Source organism: Bubalus bubalis, chromosome 9 (assembly GCF_019923935.1).
Source record: "Bubalus bubalis isolate 160015118507 breed Murrah chromosome 9, NDDB_SH_1, whole genome shotgun sequence".
NCBI lineage: Eukaryota > Metazoa > Chordata > Mammalia > Artiodactyla > Bovidae > Bubalus > Bubalus bubalis.
In genome coordinates this window covers 85,324,028-85,341,837 of record NC_059165.1, presented here as the reverse complement: position 1 = coordinate 85,341,837, position 17,810 = coordinate 85,324,028, and the positions used below count along the sequence as shown (strand labels likewise).

The 17,810-nt window shown below is 41.4% G+C and overlaps 1 protein-coding gene across 2 annotated transcripts in view; it reads right to left on the bottom strand.

Moving 5' to 3' along the window:
- SLC12A2 (solute carrier family 12 member 2) overlaps positions 1–17,810 on the bottom strand; it is a 91,922-nt gene extending 74,112 nt beyond the window's left edge. For both annotated transcript variants that reach the window (XM_025293037.3, XM_025293038.3), the window contains exon 1: positions 16,949–17,810. In XM_025293037.3, coding sequence (XP_025148822.3) covers positions 16,949–17,674 — 726 coding nt within the window. In that variant the 5' untranslated portion in view covers positions 17,675–17,810. The remainder of the gene's footprint in view (positions 1–16,948) is intronic.

The following is a 17,810-nucleotide window of genomic DNA, read 5'->3' as shown; positions in this document are numbered from 1 at the left end:
CTGCACGCCATGACAGCGGAAGGGATTTTTTAAAAATCTCTTTGCGCTTTGCAGAAATTCCCCCAGGGTCTACAGTGTAGATGAGACTGCTACAGACAGCTGCATGAGACCACCTATGAGAAAGAATTGCTAGTGTACAGACAGAACCCACCTGAAAGGCATGTAAAATGTTTAAATATGAAATTGTCCAAGACAGTTACATTAGTTATTTAACTTTGGAAGCTTTTCTGGATGCTGTGGTGGTAGGGTAGTTAAGACAGACCAATCAATCATTTGGTTTCTATGTTACCTAGGATATTCTTTTTCCAATTACAAACCATGTTAGCTGCTCAAGTTAGCAATCTCTTTTGATCAAATGCTCTAGGTCAGGGCTTCCCTGGAGGCTCAGTGATAAAGAATCCACCCGCCAATGCAGAAGACATGGGTTCAACCCCTGATCCAGGAAGATCCTACTTGCCTCTGAACAGCTAAGCCTGTGCACCACAACTGTTAAGCCTGTGCTCTAGAGCTTGGGAGCCACAACTACTGAAGCCCACTTACCCTAGAGCCCGTTCTCCACAACTACAGAAGCCACTGCAGTGAGTAGCTCGAGCACTACTAGTACAGAGAGTAGCCCCACTCACCGCAACTACAGAAAACCCTGCACACAGCAATAAAGACCCAAAGCAGCCAAAAATAAATAAATAAAATTACAAAATATTTTTTTAAATGCTATTTAGAAAAGGCAGAGGAACCAGAGATCAAACTGCCAACATCCACTGGATCACCGAAAAAGCAAGAGAGTTCCAGAAAAACATCTACTTTTGCTTTATTGACTATGCCAAAACCTTTGACTGTGTGGATCACAACAAACTGTGAAAAATTCTTCAAGAGATGGGAATACCAGATCACCTGACGTGCCTCCTGAGAAATCTGCATGCAGGTCAGGAAGCAACAGTTAGAACTCAACATGGAACAACACACTGGTTCCAAATCGGGAAAGGAGTTCGTCAAGGCCGTATACTGTCACCCTGCTTATTTAACTTCTATGCAGAGTTCATCATGCAAAATGCCAGGCTGGATGAAGCACAAACTGGAATCGAGATTGCCAGGAGAAATATCAATAACTTCAGATATGCAGATGACACCACCCTCATGGCAGAAAGCAAAGAAGAACTGAAGAGCCTCTTTATGAATGTGAAAGAGGAGAGTGAAAAAGTTGGCTTAAAACTCAACATTTAGAAAACTAAGATTATGGCATCTGGTCCCATCACTTCATGGCAAATAGATGGGGAAGCAATGGAAACGGTGACAGACTTCATTTTTGGGGGCTCCAAAATCACTGCAGATGGTGACTGCAGCTATGAAATTGAAAGACGCTTACTCCTTGGAAGAAAAGTTATGACCAACCTAGACAACATATTAAAAAGCAGAGACATTACTTTACCAACAAAGGTCCCTCTAGTCAAAGCTATGGTTTTTCCAGTGCTCATGTATGGATGTGAGAGTTGGACTATAAAGAAAGCTGAGTGCCAAAGAACTGATGCTTTTGAACCGTGGTGTTGGAGAAGACTCTTGAGAGTCCCTTGGACTGCAAGGAGATCCAACCTGTCAGTCCCAGAGGAAATCAGTCCTGAATATTCACTGGAAGGACTGATGCTAAAGCTGAAACTCCAATTATTTGGCCACAAGATGCAAAGAACTGACTCACTGGTAAAGACCCTGATGCTGGGAAAGACTGAAGCCGGGAGGAGAAGGGAACGACAGAGGATGAGATGGTTGGATGGCATCACCGACATGATGGACATGAGTTTGAGTAGGCCCGGGGAGTTGGTGATGGACAGGGAAGCCTGGTGTGCTGAAGTCCATGGGGTCGCAAAGAATCAGACATGACTGAGCGACTGAACTGAACTAAGGGCATTCTAGGTTCTTTCCTCCCATATATGATTTATCATTGTAACCTCTTGACCCCTGGGAATCCACCTACACATCCATGCCCTTTTTGGAAGGCTTGAAAAATAAAATTACCCACACAGAATTCTTGAAGTTTATCATTAGTGGTTTGTGTCCACACATAGCAAGATTTGACATAATTGAATAAAAAGTAAATATTAGTCTGTTTTAGAAGTAAAGTTTCTGGGGAGGGAGGTGGGAGGGGGGTTCAGGATGGGGAACACGTGTACACCCATGGCGTATTCATGTTCACGTATGGCAAAACCAATACAATATTTTAAAGTAATTAGCCTCCAATTAAAATAAATAAATTTATTAAAAAAATAGAAGTAAAGTTTCTGTATTTTTACAATTATAGACTTTACTATTCCTAATAATTTTTCTTTAAGTTTTTTGTATATCCTCAAAATCCTATCCTTTAAAGTTAGGAAGTTACTGAAAGACTTCTAACTAAAATATTTAATTTAATATAACACTGCTTTGTTGCTGAAATGTTGGTTTTAAAGTATTTCCTCCTGGGGAATTTTTTGCTTGCTATTCCCTCTGTTTTTAACACACTTTGAAAATGGCTGGCTCCTTCTCAACCTTTAGGTCTTCGCTCAAATGTAGCCTCCTTCCCAGATCACCTAACATATAGTTTCTTCTCAGCAGTGCCCCTTTTACTGTCTTCATAACATATATCACACTCGGTAATTGATTTATTCAGCTCTTGTTATCTAAGCATCTACCTCTACTCCTTCAAAATAAATTAAAATGGCCTTTCCTGACATTTTTAATCAAAGACACAGAGAATGAATATTGAGCCTCTATGGGCCTTTATGAGCAATCCCTGTTTTCCAAATAACGTCCTGAAATAGTAACAAGTAAAATTTTATGTCCTGAGTCAGATCCAGGTTCAAAACCCAGCTCTGCTATTCACTAGCTATGTGAAACTCCGGTAAGTTAACACCTCTGGCTCTCAGTTTCCACATGTGTAAAATGGAGATTGTATTACCGATCCCACAATGTTTAAGAAGATAAAGTGAGAAAACATGACTGTACAGAACACAAAAAACCTCTCCCATACTGCTAGTGGGAATATAAAGTGGCACACAACTTTGGAAAAACAGTTTGGGCATTATCTTTGTGAGCTGAAAAAAATGCACACCTTTTCATCCAGCAAATCTACTCCTAGAAATATCCCTATAGATAAACAACACTTAAATGAAGCAGGACACATATTAAAATGTTCATGTCAGCACTGTAACAAGTGCCAAGGACCAGAAACAATCTCAAACATCCACAACTACAGAACAGTAGCATTTCATATAATGGAGGAGAATCAGGAATACAAATGAATGAATCATAAATACACACAGAGAGCAAAAGATGACAGATAAAAAAGAACCATAGGATTCCATGTAGAGTTTTAAAGCAGGCAAAGCTAGACTAATGGTCTTCAGGAATACATAAAGGTGACCAAAGACATTAAAAAAAAAAAAAAGACCAAGACCCAGACCCAAAGAAATAATCACCATTAAGTTAGGACAGTGGTTACTTTTGGCACAGGAAGATTAGAGAGGGGTACACAGAGGGTTTCTGGGGTGCTAGCAATGGTCTGTTCTTTGATTAAATTACACACAGGCTTTGTGTTTTTTCTTTGCTATATTTCACAATTTTAAAAAGACCTTTAAAAGGTTAAAAAAGAAAATGTATTAATTACTTGGTACACTGTCTGACATTAAAAGTAAGTGGTTGATGAATTTTGGCTATTATTATGGACAACAAACAAGTGCTGTATTATTGCAACTGCCCATGGGTGAGTTCAAGTAACTAGATGTTGAACAAATACATAAAAATAAATACTGCAAAACATTATTAATCTAGACTCCACTACATTGCTTCTTATAATATTGACAGTTTAAGATTACCTTTGGAAGAATAAACAAAAACATGACCTATATGTACAAATATGGCATCTCCATGCTGAATTGTGCTGAAGGATTATACCCTCTACCATCAGCACGTCAACAGGATTCAGCGTGAAGAACCTGGCTCTGAAGTGATCCCTCTACTAGAAATGCTGTGTACTGTCTCTGGTGTTTAAAATGTCTTTAATAAATGAGCGCTTCCTCCCTGTGTTGTTTGCTTTAGTGGCAACTGATAAGCACTTTAGAGCAGGGCTAGCAAGGGTTAATATTACACTGCACAATAAGAGAACTGAAACAAAACTTCTGGGCCCAGCTTTATTAAGGCAAATTAAATCATTGTTAATGACAGAAAGAGGAGTGGGAAATCTTCATTTCAGGGTACGGTTAGTGTAAGAGACTTCACTACTTTCTTTAAAAGCAGCTTATTATTGATTAAAAAAAATTATACTTCAAGAAAGTTAAAATTCACAAAAAGAATGCTATTTAAATTGTAAAAACAAACTTTTGAACTAAGGCATTCATAAAGATACTTTAGATAAAAATTTCTCATATACTTCAATAGCATCTACTTAATACTAAAGTAAGCTAAAGTGTTAAAATTAATATCATGAAGCAAAGCCAAATCAGTATCTACAAATGAATGCATACATATGCAAATATAGATGTCAGAGTGGCTGGGCTTATTCTAACCGTTTTTTCATCAAGCTCTAGCCAATTATATCATCCCAAAGCTACCAGCATTTCCTATCCGTGCTGTCGGTGATTGGTGTATTCAGTGTAATGCCCCCCATACAGACTATGCTCTCAAAACAAAGTATTGTTTTATAGGAATCCAATCTGCTCTGGCTAACAATGGTCTATTAATATCCAGCGGCATTAATGCAGAGCTCAAAACTCAAGTGCCACAGATAAAAGTGGATGCTGTGACCATGTGACTTTACAATGAACCAAGTCAGAACTGCTGATTACAGTCAAAGAATTCAGTCCTCTACCTAGCCCATCTTGTTCAAGACTGAGTTACAACAAAATGCATTAAGAATACTTTAATTTATATATCATCTCAAATTCCATACAACCTGCTAATGTCAACAAACTATAGCTTAAAAGAACATTTTAATTCAAGGTACCAGAAAACTTATTAAGTGATACTGGAAGATATAACTGTATCATTTACATTTCAAATTGTTTTATTTTTAAAATAAGAAGAACCAGAAGTTGTCAAGGATATAAACATGCGACTTAGTGGCATCCTAAATATGTAGTATTAGAAAAGCAATAAATATGGAGAAACACGTGATAACAAAAACTTCATTTGGGACACAGTATTGGTGATGGACAGGGAGGCCTGGCGTGCTGCGATTCATGGTGTCGCAAAGAGTCGGACACAACTGAGCGACTGAACTGAACTGAACTGATGCGCTTAGTAGTTCACATATTTCTTACATGAATATATGCTATTTCTCACTATGAATTAACGTCTTTCCCATTTTCTACAGAAGAAAATTGAGGATCTGGGGTGGCAAGTACTCTTTCTAAAGATCATCCAAGTATTAAGTGGAAAGGGCAAGATTTAAACCCCTGATTGACAGTCAACTAACTACGTATGAAAAAAAAAAAAAAACTAGGAGAAATTGAAAACAAGATCAGATGACAGAAAGAGAAGAGGAACTAAAGAGCATCTTGATGAAGGTGAAAGGGGAGAGTGAAAAAGCTGGCTTAAAACTCAACATTCAAAAAACTAAGATCATGGCATCCGGTCCCATCATTTCATGGCAAACAGATGGGGGGAAAAATGGAAACAGTGACAAGCTTTACTTCCTTGGACTCCAAAGTCACTGCAGATGGTGACTGCAGCCATGGAATTAAAAGATGCTTGCTCCTTGGAAGAAAAGCCATGACAAACCTAGATAGCGTATTAAAAAGCAGAGACATCACTTTGCCTACAAAGGTCCGTACAGTCAAAGCTACAGTTTTTCCAGTAGTCATGTACGGATGTGAGAGTTGGGACCATAAAGAAGGCTGAGCACTGATGAACTGATGCTTATGAACTGTGGTGCTGGAAAAGATTCTTGAGAGTCCCTTGGACAGCAAGGATATCAAACCAGTCAATCCTAAAGGAAATCAATCCTGAATATTCATTGCAGGACTGATGCTGAAGCTCCAGTACTTTGGCCACCTGATGCAAAGGGCTGACTCACTGGAAAGACCCTGATGCTAGAAAAGATTGAGGGCAGGAGGAAAAGGGGCAACAGAGGATGAAATGGTTGGATGGCATCACCAACTCAATGCACATGACTTTGAGTAAGTTCCAGGAGATGGGAAGGACAGGGAAGCCTGGAGTGCTGCAATCTATGGGGTCGCAAAGAGAAGGACACAACTAAGCAACTGAAAAACAACAATATACCTAAGAGTTAAATCCAGACCTTTGATAGTTAGATTCCTATATTAGGATGTTTCAAAATTGACACTCAGCATATCAATAAAGAAAAAAAAACCCCACAACAATGTACTTCTGTCATAATGATAACCAAAATCTGTCTAAGACATATTCTTTGGGAGGGAGGAGTACTTTTTTTCCAGGTAAGTCTTTTAAAATTTGGGAATCATTGGTCCAAACAAAAGGAAAGGAAGACGGAAAGCTAGTTTCAAAGAGATGCAGCCTCACCAAGTGTTAGTTAAGTGCTTAGGAAAACCACAACCTTGCAAAATATAACTGCTACTCCATGACCTTCTGAAAACCCACCTCCTCCAAAGACAGACTAGAAGACCAAATGCAGACATGTGAGTTAAGAGTGCTTTGGAAATTTAACACTTTATACAATATTAACAGATTCTTCACAGACTTTCCAATATTAAAGATGAGGAAAGAGATAAAGTCCACTGACTCAACAAATACTTCACTGAGGGCCTGATATGTTTAGACAACTTTATTTAAGGAAGGATCTCATGCAAAATTAGGGGGGGAAAGTGACTGTTTTAACAATTTTAAACTAGTGGTGACTATTTAAATGGAAGCACAGGCTAATAGGTTCTCTGTGATGAGGAAAACGCTCTATATCTTCACTGTCCAGTATGGTAGCCACCAGCCAACATGTGGGTACTGAGCACTCAAAATATGGCTCAAGTAAATGTATTTTTAACTTTAGTTTAAACTCAGTTTAACAGCCATATGTGACTAGTGGTTATAGTATTGAAATGTGAAAGCCCAGATCATAAAAATTACATCCCACTTTTGGGAGATACAGATAAGAAAGGCAGAAGAAATGGGGAAGAAAAACAAAAACAAAAAACAAAAACTTACTGAGTCCTTTTATAAGAAACTTTCTTAGAATTTTTTGAAAAGAATTTTCTGTCAGGAAAAGATCTATCCACACTGTGAAACTGAGGAGTCCAAACCTTTTCTACTTTATTTTCAATGAACTAAAAAACAACTGCCATGGGTATTTTAAAAAGAAACAATCCACCAAACAGCAAGAACTTGTACAGGATTAAACTCTGGGACACTGGAATTAACGGGGAATTAAAATGGTTGTTGCAAGTTCCAGCCTTGTCTCTGCCAGTTATGGGTCTTATGATTTTGGACAGGTAGGTCACTTAGCTCTTTCATGTGCCAACTGGGGCCACATGGCTGTCAAATGTCCTTTAGAAATTCTACATGACAATATAAGGAACATAAAAGTTTAAGATTCTTCTGCAACATTAATTTATAAATAAAACAGTTCTATTATTCAACATGTATTGACTGAGATCTGCTATGTAGTGGGGACATAATGATAAACAGCCACAGACATAGTCTGCTTCTCATGGAGCTTGAAGTCAACTCAAGTTGACTCCAATAACCATCTTCACACACACACACTCCCTCTAATTGAAGTAAGTGCTCCAAGAGAAAAGAGATTTGTCCTAGACTGGAGGTTAAAGGCTTCCTCTCCCAGGAAATAAGGACTGAAGTGAAACTTGAAGACTGAAAAGTTTTATCAGTGTGGCGTGGGGGAGAAAGGAGGAAGATTTCCTGGATCGTATTACATACTACAAAGGCCCAATGGCCAAAGAAAATACTGTGCTGTTAAGAACAGAAACATTTAAGAGGATGTAGCCCAGAGCTAGACAATGCAGGGCTAGTTTTAAGCCAAGGAATAACATGGTCAATTTTGTTTTAAAAGGAACAGTCTGGGCACAGTAATGATACGGCACAGTGAATAAGAGGAAACTATAAAAGCTTGCTGGAGAGAGACATGCTGCAGTTGTCTAGGATGGCAGCAGCGAGGATGAAAATCATATTTAGAAAATAGAGATGATGCAAAGAACTTGGTGATGACCTGGATATACAGAGAGAGAAGGGAAAGTGTCAGGGATGACTCAGTCTTCTCACTTGTGCAATGTGATGAATGGTAGTACCATTCAGAAACACAGGACACATTGGAAGAGGGCCTGGGTGGTTTTGTTTTGGGAGGCAGAGGGGGAGAAATAAGTTTGTGAGTGTGGGGTGTCTTTAGACATGAAGCAAAAATGTCTAGCAGGCACTGGATGCCCAGGACTCAGAAAGTGCATATTAATCAGTAAGAGACAAAATCCGGGAAGTAATTAGCTTTCAGGTAATACTGAAAGGTGATATACAGAGAGAAGATGACAAACGAAGAAAGAAAGCCAGAGGCAAGCCTAGAGGATGGCCAGTTTAGAGACAAAGGAGACTGCAGAAAACTCTGGGTTGAAAAAGCCGGAGAGGGAGAAGGAAAATTAAGAGAGTGCTGCTATAGAACCCAAGGAAGTGTCAAGAAGACTTCAAAAGAATATCAAATGCTGCTGGAAGGCTGAATGCTACTGAGAAAAAGGGTTTGCTGGAATTAATGATAAGGATGAAGGAGGTCACCGGTGACTTTTTTTTTTTTTTAATTTTATTTTTAAACTTTACAATATTGTATTAGTTTCGCCAAATATCGAAATGAATCCGCCACAGGTATACCTGTGTTCCAAGAACTATTTAGGTGAAATGATGGGGTAAAAGTCACGGTACAGCAGATGGCCAGGATCCTCATAGTTCCTTTAAGTCTCGCTCTAATGGAGCATAGTCAAGCCTGTCTTCCAAGCCACCTACCTGCAATACAGCTCCGAAATGACTCACACACTAAACTGTTAGAAGCTATGTCACTGAAGGAACCAATTCACACCGACCCAACAAAGAACCACCCAGAGGTTTCTAGTATGCTTACTCTAGATAAATACCTAGTTTGTCAGTGTTCAGGAACTGCATAGCGAAAATTTCAGACAGAGAAATTTCTGAGTCCAAGGGTACTATGACTACACCAGCCACAACCAGCTTGTACAGAGATGAGATTACACCAGCGATGTTTGCTTTTCAGACTTCCCTCTTCTTCTAATCAGAAGTCCCCAAGCTCTCTGTGGGCTTTAAGTTTTTCATAACAGCTTTGTGCTAAGTTGCTTCAATCATGTCTGACTCTGTACTATAGTATGGACTATAGCCCGCCAGGCTCCTCTGTCCATGGGATTTTGTCATTTCCTCTGTCCATGCCCTTCTCCAGAGGATCTCCCTGACCCAGGGATCGAACCCATGTTTCATGTCTCCTGCCCTGGCAGGCAGGTTCTTTACCATAATAGCTTTGTTGTTGTTGTTCAGTTGCTCAGTTGTGTCTGACTCTTTGCCACCTCATGGACAGCAGTACCCCAGGCTTCACTGTCCTTCACCATCTCCTGAAGCTTGCTCAAACTCAGGTCCATTGAGTCAGTGATGCCATCCAACCATTTCATCCTCTGTCGGTTATCCTCTTCTCCTCCTGCCTTCAATCTTTCCCAGCATCAGCGTCTTTTCTAATGAGTCAGCTCTTTGCATCAGGTGGCCAAAGTACTGGAGCTTCAGCATCAGTCCTTCCAATGAATATTCAAGACTGATTTCCTTTAGGATTGACTGGTTTGATCTCCTTGCAGTTCAAGGGACTCTCAAGAGCCTTCTCCAACACCAAGGGTCAAAAAGAATCAATTCTTTGGGTTCACCCTTCTTTATGGTCCAACTCTCACATCCATACATGTCTACTGGAAAAACCATAGCTTTGACTATACGGATCTTTCTTAATAGCTTTAGGAAAGCACTATTACAGGTTCTAGTGAAAAATGGAAGAATAATAAAGCCAATGGCAGATGATAAATTTACTATTTAATGGGAAACCATTGATATGTTTTTAACTTCGGAAGTTAAGTAGATTTGCTTGTCCATTCTCACTCCTTCACTTTGTGGAGTCAACTCACTAGTTCCCCACTCCCATATCCTCTTTGAAAAACTACCAGTTCTCATAAAAACACATTTTTATGCTAGAAATTAAAACCCATTTTCTTAGGTTCTATTACTTCACAAACGAGTAGCTGCAATTTTATAACTGTTTGCCCCATTATAGAATTAACTTGTAGGATGAAACCCAACTCTTGAGTCCACTTACCAAACTTGCTCTTCCCAGTCTCTCACCTCTTCATAAACATTGATTCTATTCTCAACAAGGGAAAACTCCTCACTCAAACAGTTGCTAATCTCAAGAATTTCACCTTTTAAATGTAATCAGCATGTAAACACCTGTCATCATATCAAACACTATCACCTTCATAATTGTCATCATCATCATAACTAAAACACCGCTAACTGGTTTCCCAGCTTCCACTCTAAGTGCTGATGGGATACTCCCCACACAGCAATGAGAGTGATGTTTTACAACTGTAAGTCAGATCATGTCAAGTCTGCGCTCAGAGCTTCCCATGACTCCCTACATCACTCAGGGTAAAATCCTAAGTCTTCATCATGATCTACCAGGTTTCACACTGTTGCTCTTCACTACTGTTCCAGTCTCCCCTATCACACTCCTACTAGTCACCCCAGTCTTGTTGGTCCCCTTGTTTCTCAGTCACGTCAAGCACACCCCAGGCACACTCCTATCTCAAGGTCCTGGTGTTTGCAGTCCTCTGCTGATTCTTCTCCCAAGGTATTTGTAGGGGCTGATCTTTAGCTCCTGTCTAGTGACTGCTCGTGGAGAAGGCAATGGCAACCCACTCCAGTACTCTTGCCTGGAAAATCCCATGGACAGAGGAGCCTGGTAGGCTGCAGTCCATGGGGTCACTAAGAGTCGGACACGACTGAACGACTTTACTTTCACTTTTCACTTTCATGCATTGGAGAAGGAAATGGCAACCCACTCCAGTGTCCCTGGAGAATCCCAGGGACGGGGGAGCCTGGTGGGCTGCCGTCTATAGGGTCGCACAGAGTCCGACACGACTGAAGCGACTTACAAGCAGCAGCAGTGACTGCTTGAGTCAGAGCAGGCTTCTCTAACTCGCCTAAAACAGCACCACCCCAGCCATTAGCATCTACCTACCTTTCATTTTCTTCACAGCAGTTATATCAGACTTACTGGCTTACTTCTCCTACCACTGAGATAAAAGCTCTACAATTCTTTTGTGCTCGCTGCTGTATCCTCAGCACTCAGAACAGGGCTATTACTGGTGCTCAATCAAGACTTTTTGAATAACTAAAAAATTCATATTCATTTCACTTCAGCATGGAGCCAATCTGATTAGTATCACAGACTTTACAAACACATATGAAACATGTAATAAAAAAAATTAGTGAAACTGAACACACTCAATACCTAAGAACCAAGAAACTATCTTTTGGTCCTTTAAACTCTGGTCTAACAAGATTGGGAATGTAAGTGTGAACACAAACACATGAAGACACTGACTACAAAAGCAGTACACAGATTTTTTGCCACATTTTAAACCTCAAATTTATCTTTCCTTCTTTCCAGGTAGTCAGTTGGTGTATACTTGGAGAATATGTACAGTCTTATGGGCAAACCAGACTTCAGCTCTGATGGCTCTGGTTTAGAGGGTGGTAAAAGTCCATGCTAAAGGAGATCAGCCCTGGGTGTTCATTGGAATGATTGATGCAGAAGCTGAAATTCCAATACTTTGGCCACCTTATGCAAAGAGTTGACTCATTGGAAAAGACCCTGATGCTGGGAGGGATTGGGGGCAGGAGAAGGGGACAACAGAGGATGAGATGGCTGGATGGCATCACCGACTTGATGGACATGAGTTTGGGTAAACTCTGGGAGTTGGTGATGGACAGGGAGGCCTGGCGTGCTGCAATTCATGGGGTTGCAAAGAGTTGGACACGACTGAGCAACTGAACTGAACTGAACTGAAAAGTCGCTCAGTTGAATTCTCTAGGCCAGAATACTGGAGTGGGTAGACTTTTCCTTCTTCAGGGGATCTTCCCAACCCAGGGATCTAACCCCGGTCTCCCACACTGCAGGCGGATTCTTTACCAGCTGAGCCACAAGGGAAGCCCTTAGAGGGTGGGGCCCCCGGCAAAATCGTGAAACAGTCCAAGTTTGTGCCACACACAAATATTTCTGATCAAAGTCCCACCTCTACTCAACCTGGACCTACTCTACTCCCTATCCCCAGGGATTTGACCCATTCTTCTTCCTGGGTGATCTTCCAAAACTCAAGCTCTGTACTGATATGATTAGCAGTGTGTGGAATTTCTTGTCCAAGACAACACAACCCACTTAGAGCAGTAGCTACACTTGTTTAAAGTCCTTGTTAAGTGGGAGGAACTGATCACTCTGATATACTCAACAAACAAATCTTTATTAACTACCTATTCTCTGTCCAGAGATGAATGAGATACCAGCTCAAATCCTAGTGAAAGAGACAATCACGTTAGTCAATAATTCCTTCTCTCTTCTTTCAGTTATGTAACCATTCCACTCTCAGGGCAAGATAGAAGAGTGATGTTGGCAATCCCCAACATGTCCCCCTCAACATCCCTGCCATCTCAGAGCAGGCCCAGGGAATACAGAGGACGAAGAAACAATAAGAAAGAGGAGCTATGTCCTGGCAACAGTAAAAAAAAAAACAAAAAACCTGGGTGTGAATTTCATCTGTACCACTTTCTATGACAGTGGTATTAAGGAATTTCTTCAGGTTCTATGAGCCCATTTTATCATAAGTAAAATGTGTCTAAGACTTATTTCTTAGGAATTAAATGAAAAAACCAACATGCTTAGTGAAACATGAGACATTTTTCCACATCTGATATTTTCTATCATACACGTTGAAACTGTCTATCAAATACTTATTTATTTATCATCTGCTTTTTAATTGCTTTTTGTAGGGGCAGAAATCACTACGTCAGTTTTATTCTTTTAAAAAAAAAAGTCAATTACTGGCATCAGCTTTGAAGACTTTCTGTCCTCTTTAAAATTATTTTCTCTCAGCTTCCCTGACACTGCCCTCCTGGCTATTTCTCACCAGCCTAAGAGCTCCTTCTTTATTTCCTTTGCCAGTGTCTCCACAATCTCCAGTAGACCTCTAGGCATTCCCCAAGTCGAAGCCCAGACCATGTTTCGTTCTCTTATCTACCCACTTTCCCAAGTAACTTCACGCATGACTTTAGACCATCAATACATATACACATACATAAGTATATACACATACACACATGTATTTCATATACATATGTATTCTGCTCCTTCTCCTTCAAAATGACTCTTAGACTAAGATGTCTTACAAGCTACTCAAAAAGCATTCTCTCTTTCCTCCCCAAATCAATGTTTCTTCTCCAGTCTTTTCCATCTTAAGCAAAGTACTACGTACTCAGCTGCTCAGGCCCAAAATCTAGGAGTCAGCTTCTCTTTCATGCCCATATCCAATCCACGTACATCCCACTCATTCTGCCCCCAACCCTTATCATGTATAATGAGACCACAGCAAAAGCTGCTTCTGTGTCGCACAAAATCAATCACTTTTCACTACCTTTATAAATAAATCTTATATTGGCCTCCTTATAGTTCTTTGAACACACCACTCTCACTATCTTCACAGATTTTGTTCCTTTGACCCAGCACGTTGTTCTGCTCTATCATCAGCTTAGCCTTTAAGTTTCAGCTTCAGTGTCACACTTTGTGAAAAAGGCCTCCCCAAACCTAACTAAAATTATATCTTCATCAACATTCTATACTCCTCTTTCACAGCACCAAAGGGGGTTGGATTTAATTACATTATTTGTTTGATTAATGTATGCCTACTAGAGTGTGACAGAAGTGAAGTGAAGTGAAGTTGTTCAGTCGTGTCCGACTCTTTGCAACCCCATGGACTATATAGCCTACTGGGCTCCTCCGTCCTTGGGATGTTCCAGGCAAGAGTACCAGAGTGGGGTGCCATTTAGTCAGTATCTATTTTGCTAATCACTGCATCGTTCCCTAGTGCCACAGTCACGTGACCTACACCTCAGAAACTCTTCTCCCTAATAAATATCTGGTAAATGGGGGACTCATGAGTCCTGGCCCTGGAATGGCTGTGTAATACAGCAAGATGCACCTTGATTATTTAACTATTCCTCTTCAGCTGGATTTTTAGGCAAAATGCTTAAAAAGTCACAGTGCTAGGCAAAGAAAGGAACTCAAGTATCAGAAGACAGTGTAGTCCTTTCCACCAACAAGTTCCTGGAGTGCTTTTCTTTTACTTTTTTTATTCTTCCATAGTTCCCAGCACAGACTTAGATCCATGGTAGATAATGAAGAACTCAGTGACCTGACTAGACTCCATGACAGTCAATCAAGAGCTAGGATTAAATGCTATAGAATTCTGAGCACTATGATTTCATCTAAGGCTACAAGCAGTAGAAAAGATTTTAATGAGTAAAAGTCAATCTAAAAAGTGATGAACAACATTTGGGAATCTTGCCAACCTGTACTATCAGCCTCACCCTGCCCTCCTTCAATAGCGGTTTATCTATGGCCAGATTGGTACTCCTTAACACGACACGTCTCTTTAATCTGTTTGCTAATTTCTAAACAAAATTATCTTCAAGATGAGGTTCTGTACTTAACCTAATAAACCTTTTCACTGCCCATAAAGGACCTGAATAGTAAAAGGTAAAAAACTACAAAGAACTTATTACACCACATGCTGCACAAATGAAACTCTGAAGGTAACATCTTAGTTACTACAATTCATTGAAAATTGTAGAGATTAAAAGAATCTTAAAAGTGAAGTCCTAAAGCTTAACTATGTACTTTCAATTTATTTATTTATTTATTTTTTTTGGCTGCAGCACACAACATACGAGATCTTAGGTCCCTGACCAGGGATTGAAGTCCTGCCCCCTGCATTGGAAGTCCAGAGTCCTAATCACTGGACCACCAAGGAAGTTCCTAACTATTTACTTTATGAAGGGCCAATATAAGACTATATACCATACTGGCCATTATTTTGCTGGTACTGAACAAGGGCCTTTGTGTACATTTTTTCCTCTAATCTGCGAAATAACTCTGAAAGATGAGGAAGCTGAGGTTAATAGCCTAGGTGACTTCTTTAACTACTGCACCTCTAAACAACGCAGGTGTTCTTGCTCATACATTGTAAGCCGACCAGAAACACCAAACAAAACCCTGAAATTTTGGGAGAACTAGAAGTGATTTGCTATTTAGAGAATTTAATTTAAAATAACAAACACTTTCCCAGGAAGCATACAAGATCAAGGTATATAATAATATCCTTCAATAAAAAAAGCCTTTAAGACTTATGCATAAATATAGACTGTTTTACTACTCAACTAAGGGCTTTGATGAAATAAATCTGAAAATATCTATATAGTATTTTCAATAATAAAAATGCTCTAACAAAAGGGGAATTACCAGCTACATAAACCAGCTACATAATCTATTTTATAAGGACTATATAAGGAATTTTGAAAAAAAGAATAGATTTAAGAGAAACAACAGAAATACGAATAAAATGTTTTTTAAAAAATGTTTTCTTCTGAAATGACAAAATACCATAACGGAAGGAAAGGAATAGTATTACCCAAAGTTAAATGATGCCAGGCTTTTAAACAATCGATACACTATAAGGGTTGGGACCTCAGTAATTATCTCAATGAATATGTCACATTTTCAAACACTGGGACAGGTGTGTATAAAATGACTGTATGACATCAAATAATCATATCCAAAAGAAATTACATACTTTATGTATTTCTATTTCAACTTTTCGACACTATGATCACATCAATCTACATGGTACTACTAACTCAGCATTCACAAATTCCATCAATGTAGTCATTGTACACTTGTAAAGGCAGACTTCAAGTAATCCAAGTTATTAAAAAAAGTTAATTATTAATCAAATCTCAAAAGCATCAGTGTTATCTCAAAAGAACGATTTTGTACCCTGAAGAAATAAAAAGTCTTATGCGGTCATAAAAAACAGAACTACAAAAATCAATAGTTTTATAGGGATGGCTTTCTGTTCACGAAGTATAACTACTTACGCAAGACCCCAAAAGGTCTTTTCTAGATAGACATCCTCCACAAGTCTCCTGTTTTTCTCTCCCTCTCCCTCTTTTAGACTCTGCCCACTCCACCCCCCTTTTGATGTGACCCCTCTTCCAAAAGGTTTACATTATAAAAGGTGGATTTATGCTATTATCAAGAACAGCTTGTCCCAAGATTTAAGATTTCTATGATCTTTGCACATTCAAGATTGCAGGAACAGAGCTTTAATAATTCATAGACCACAAACACACGCTGCTAAGGCTTTCCCTTCTAACACTAACGTTCCCACTCTTGGGAGCCCTAATGGGTATACAGAAGCCATACAATACAACCTTTAAAAAAAGACACGGATGGCAGGTTCTCTCCACTCTCTCCTGAGAAATGTCCTCAACTAAACCTCCCTCACATTCCCTTGTCCGGACCTAAAAGCACAACTGTCATTCAGAGGGATGGTAATTGTTAAGCGTGGGTAAGGAAAAAAAAAAAAGCATAACTAGATATACAACTGGATGGGGAAGATTGTTAAAAGCAGCCTCTCCTGTATCACGTAACTAGCCTAACCCGTTGCAAACTTTCAAGATATTAAGTTACATTCCTATGCAATTCCACCCTTGACAGCTGAATCCAGAGATGCCAGCGAGTCCTGCATGTCCATTCCCGCCGCCTTACCCGTGGAGAGCCGGCGGCTGTGTCCCGCGGTCAGCGCGAACCAGAGGCTGGGGAGGAGGGGAGGGCTGCAGGGAGAGGGCCAGGAGAGCTCACCTTTTCCAACTCATCGTGTAGCTCCGCCAGGCTGGGCCGGAGCAGCTTCTCGCCTAGCTGCGCTGCCGTGTGCCGATAGTGGTCGATCCTGGGCACGGCGTCCATAGTGTTGTGGCCGAAGGTGCGCAGGTAGTAGGTGTTGGTGTGGGTGTCATAGTAGTAGTGCTGGTGGTGCCCACTGCCGCCGCCGCCGCCGCCCGAGTGCAGGCTGCTCCCCTCGCTCAGCACCGTGTCCCCGCCGTTCTGGAAGCTCACGTTGGGCCCGTCGCCTCCGATCCCTGCCGCATCCGACACGCTCTCGTCCGCCGACGAAGAGGCAGCCGGGTCCACGAAGTTCACGCGGAAGCGGCCCTTGGCTTCCTCGCTGGCCTTAGCCTGCCCGCCTTCGACGCTGGCTTTCGCATCCGCCGGGGTCTCCTTGCCTCCCGCTCCAGCGCTAGCCGCCGCCGCCGCCGCCCGCCCGGCATTCTCGGAAACCAGATCCACCTGGAAGCGGCTCTGACTCGGGGTGGGCCCCAGGGGTCTGCCCAGCCCGTCGCCAGCCGCCGCGGCGCCCTCCCCGCGGACCCCACCGCCGCCACGGCTCACAGCCGCAGCATCCTCCGGCACTGAGGGCACGGCTGTGCCGGGCAGGTCTATCCCGGCCAGCGGGGCGGCTGGAGGCGTCTCCCCAACCCCGGCCAGCCTCGGGGCGCCGGAGGAGGGCGCCGTGGGCCCCGGTTCCATCGCCGCCCGACCCCCGGCGGACCCGGAGAACCTGGCGGACTTCGCGGGCTGCACGCCCTCCGCGCCCCCGGCCGGCGGCGGTAGCGGCCGCAACGCCAGGTGGGGGAGTCGCACTCCCAGCCGCGCGCTCGCCGCC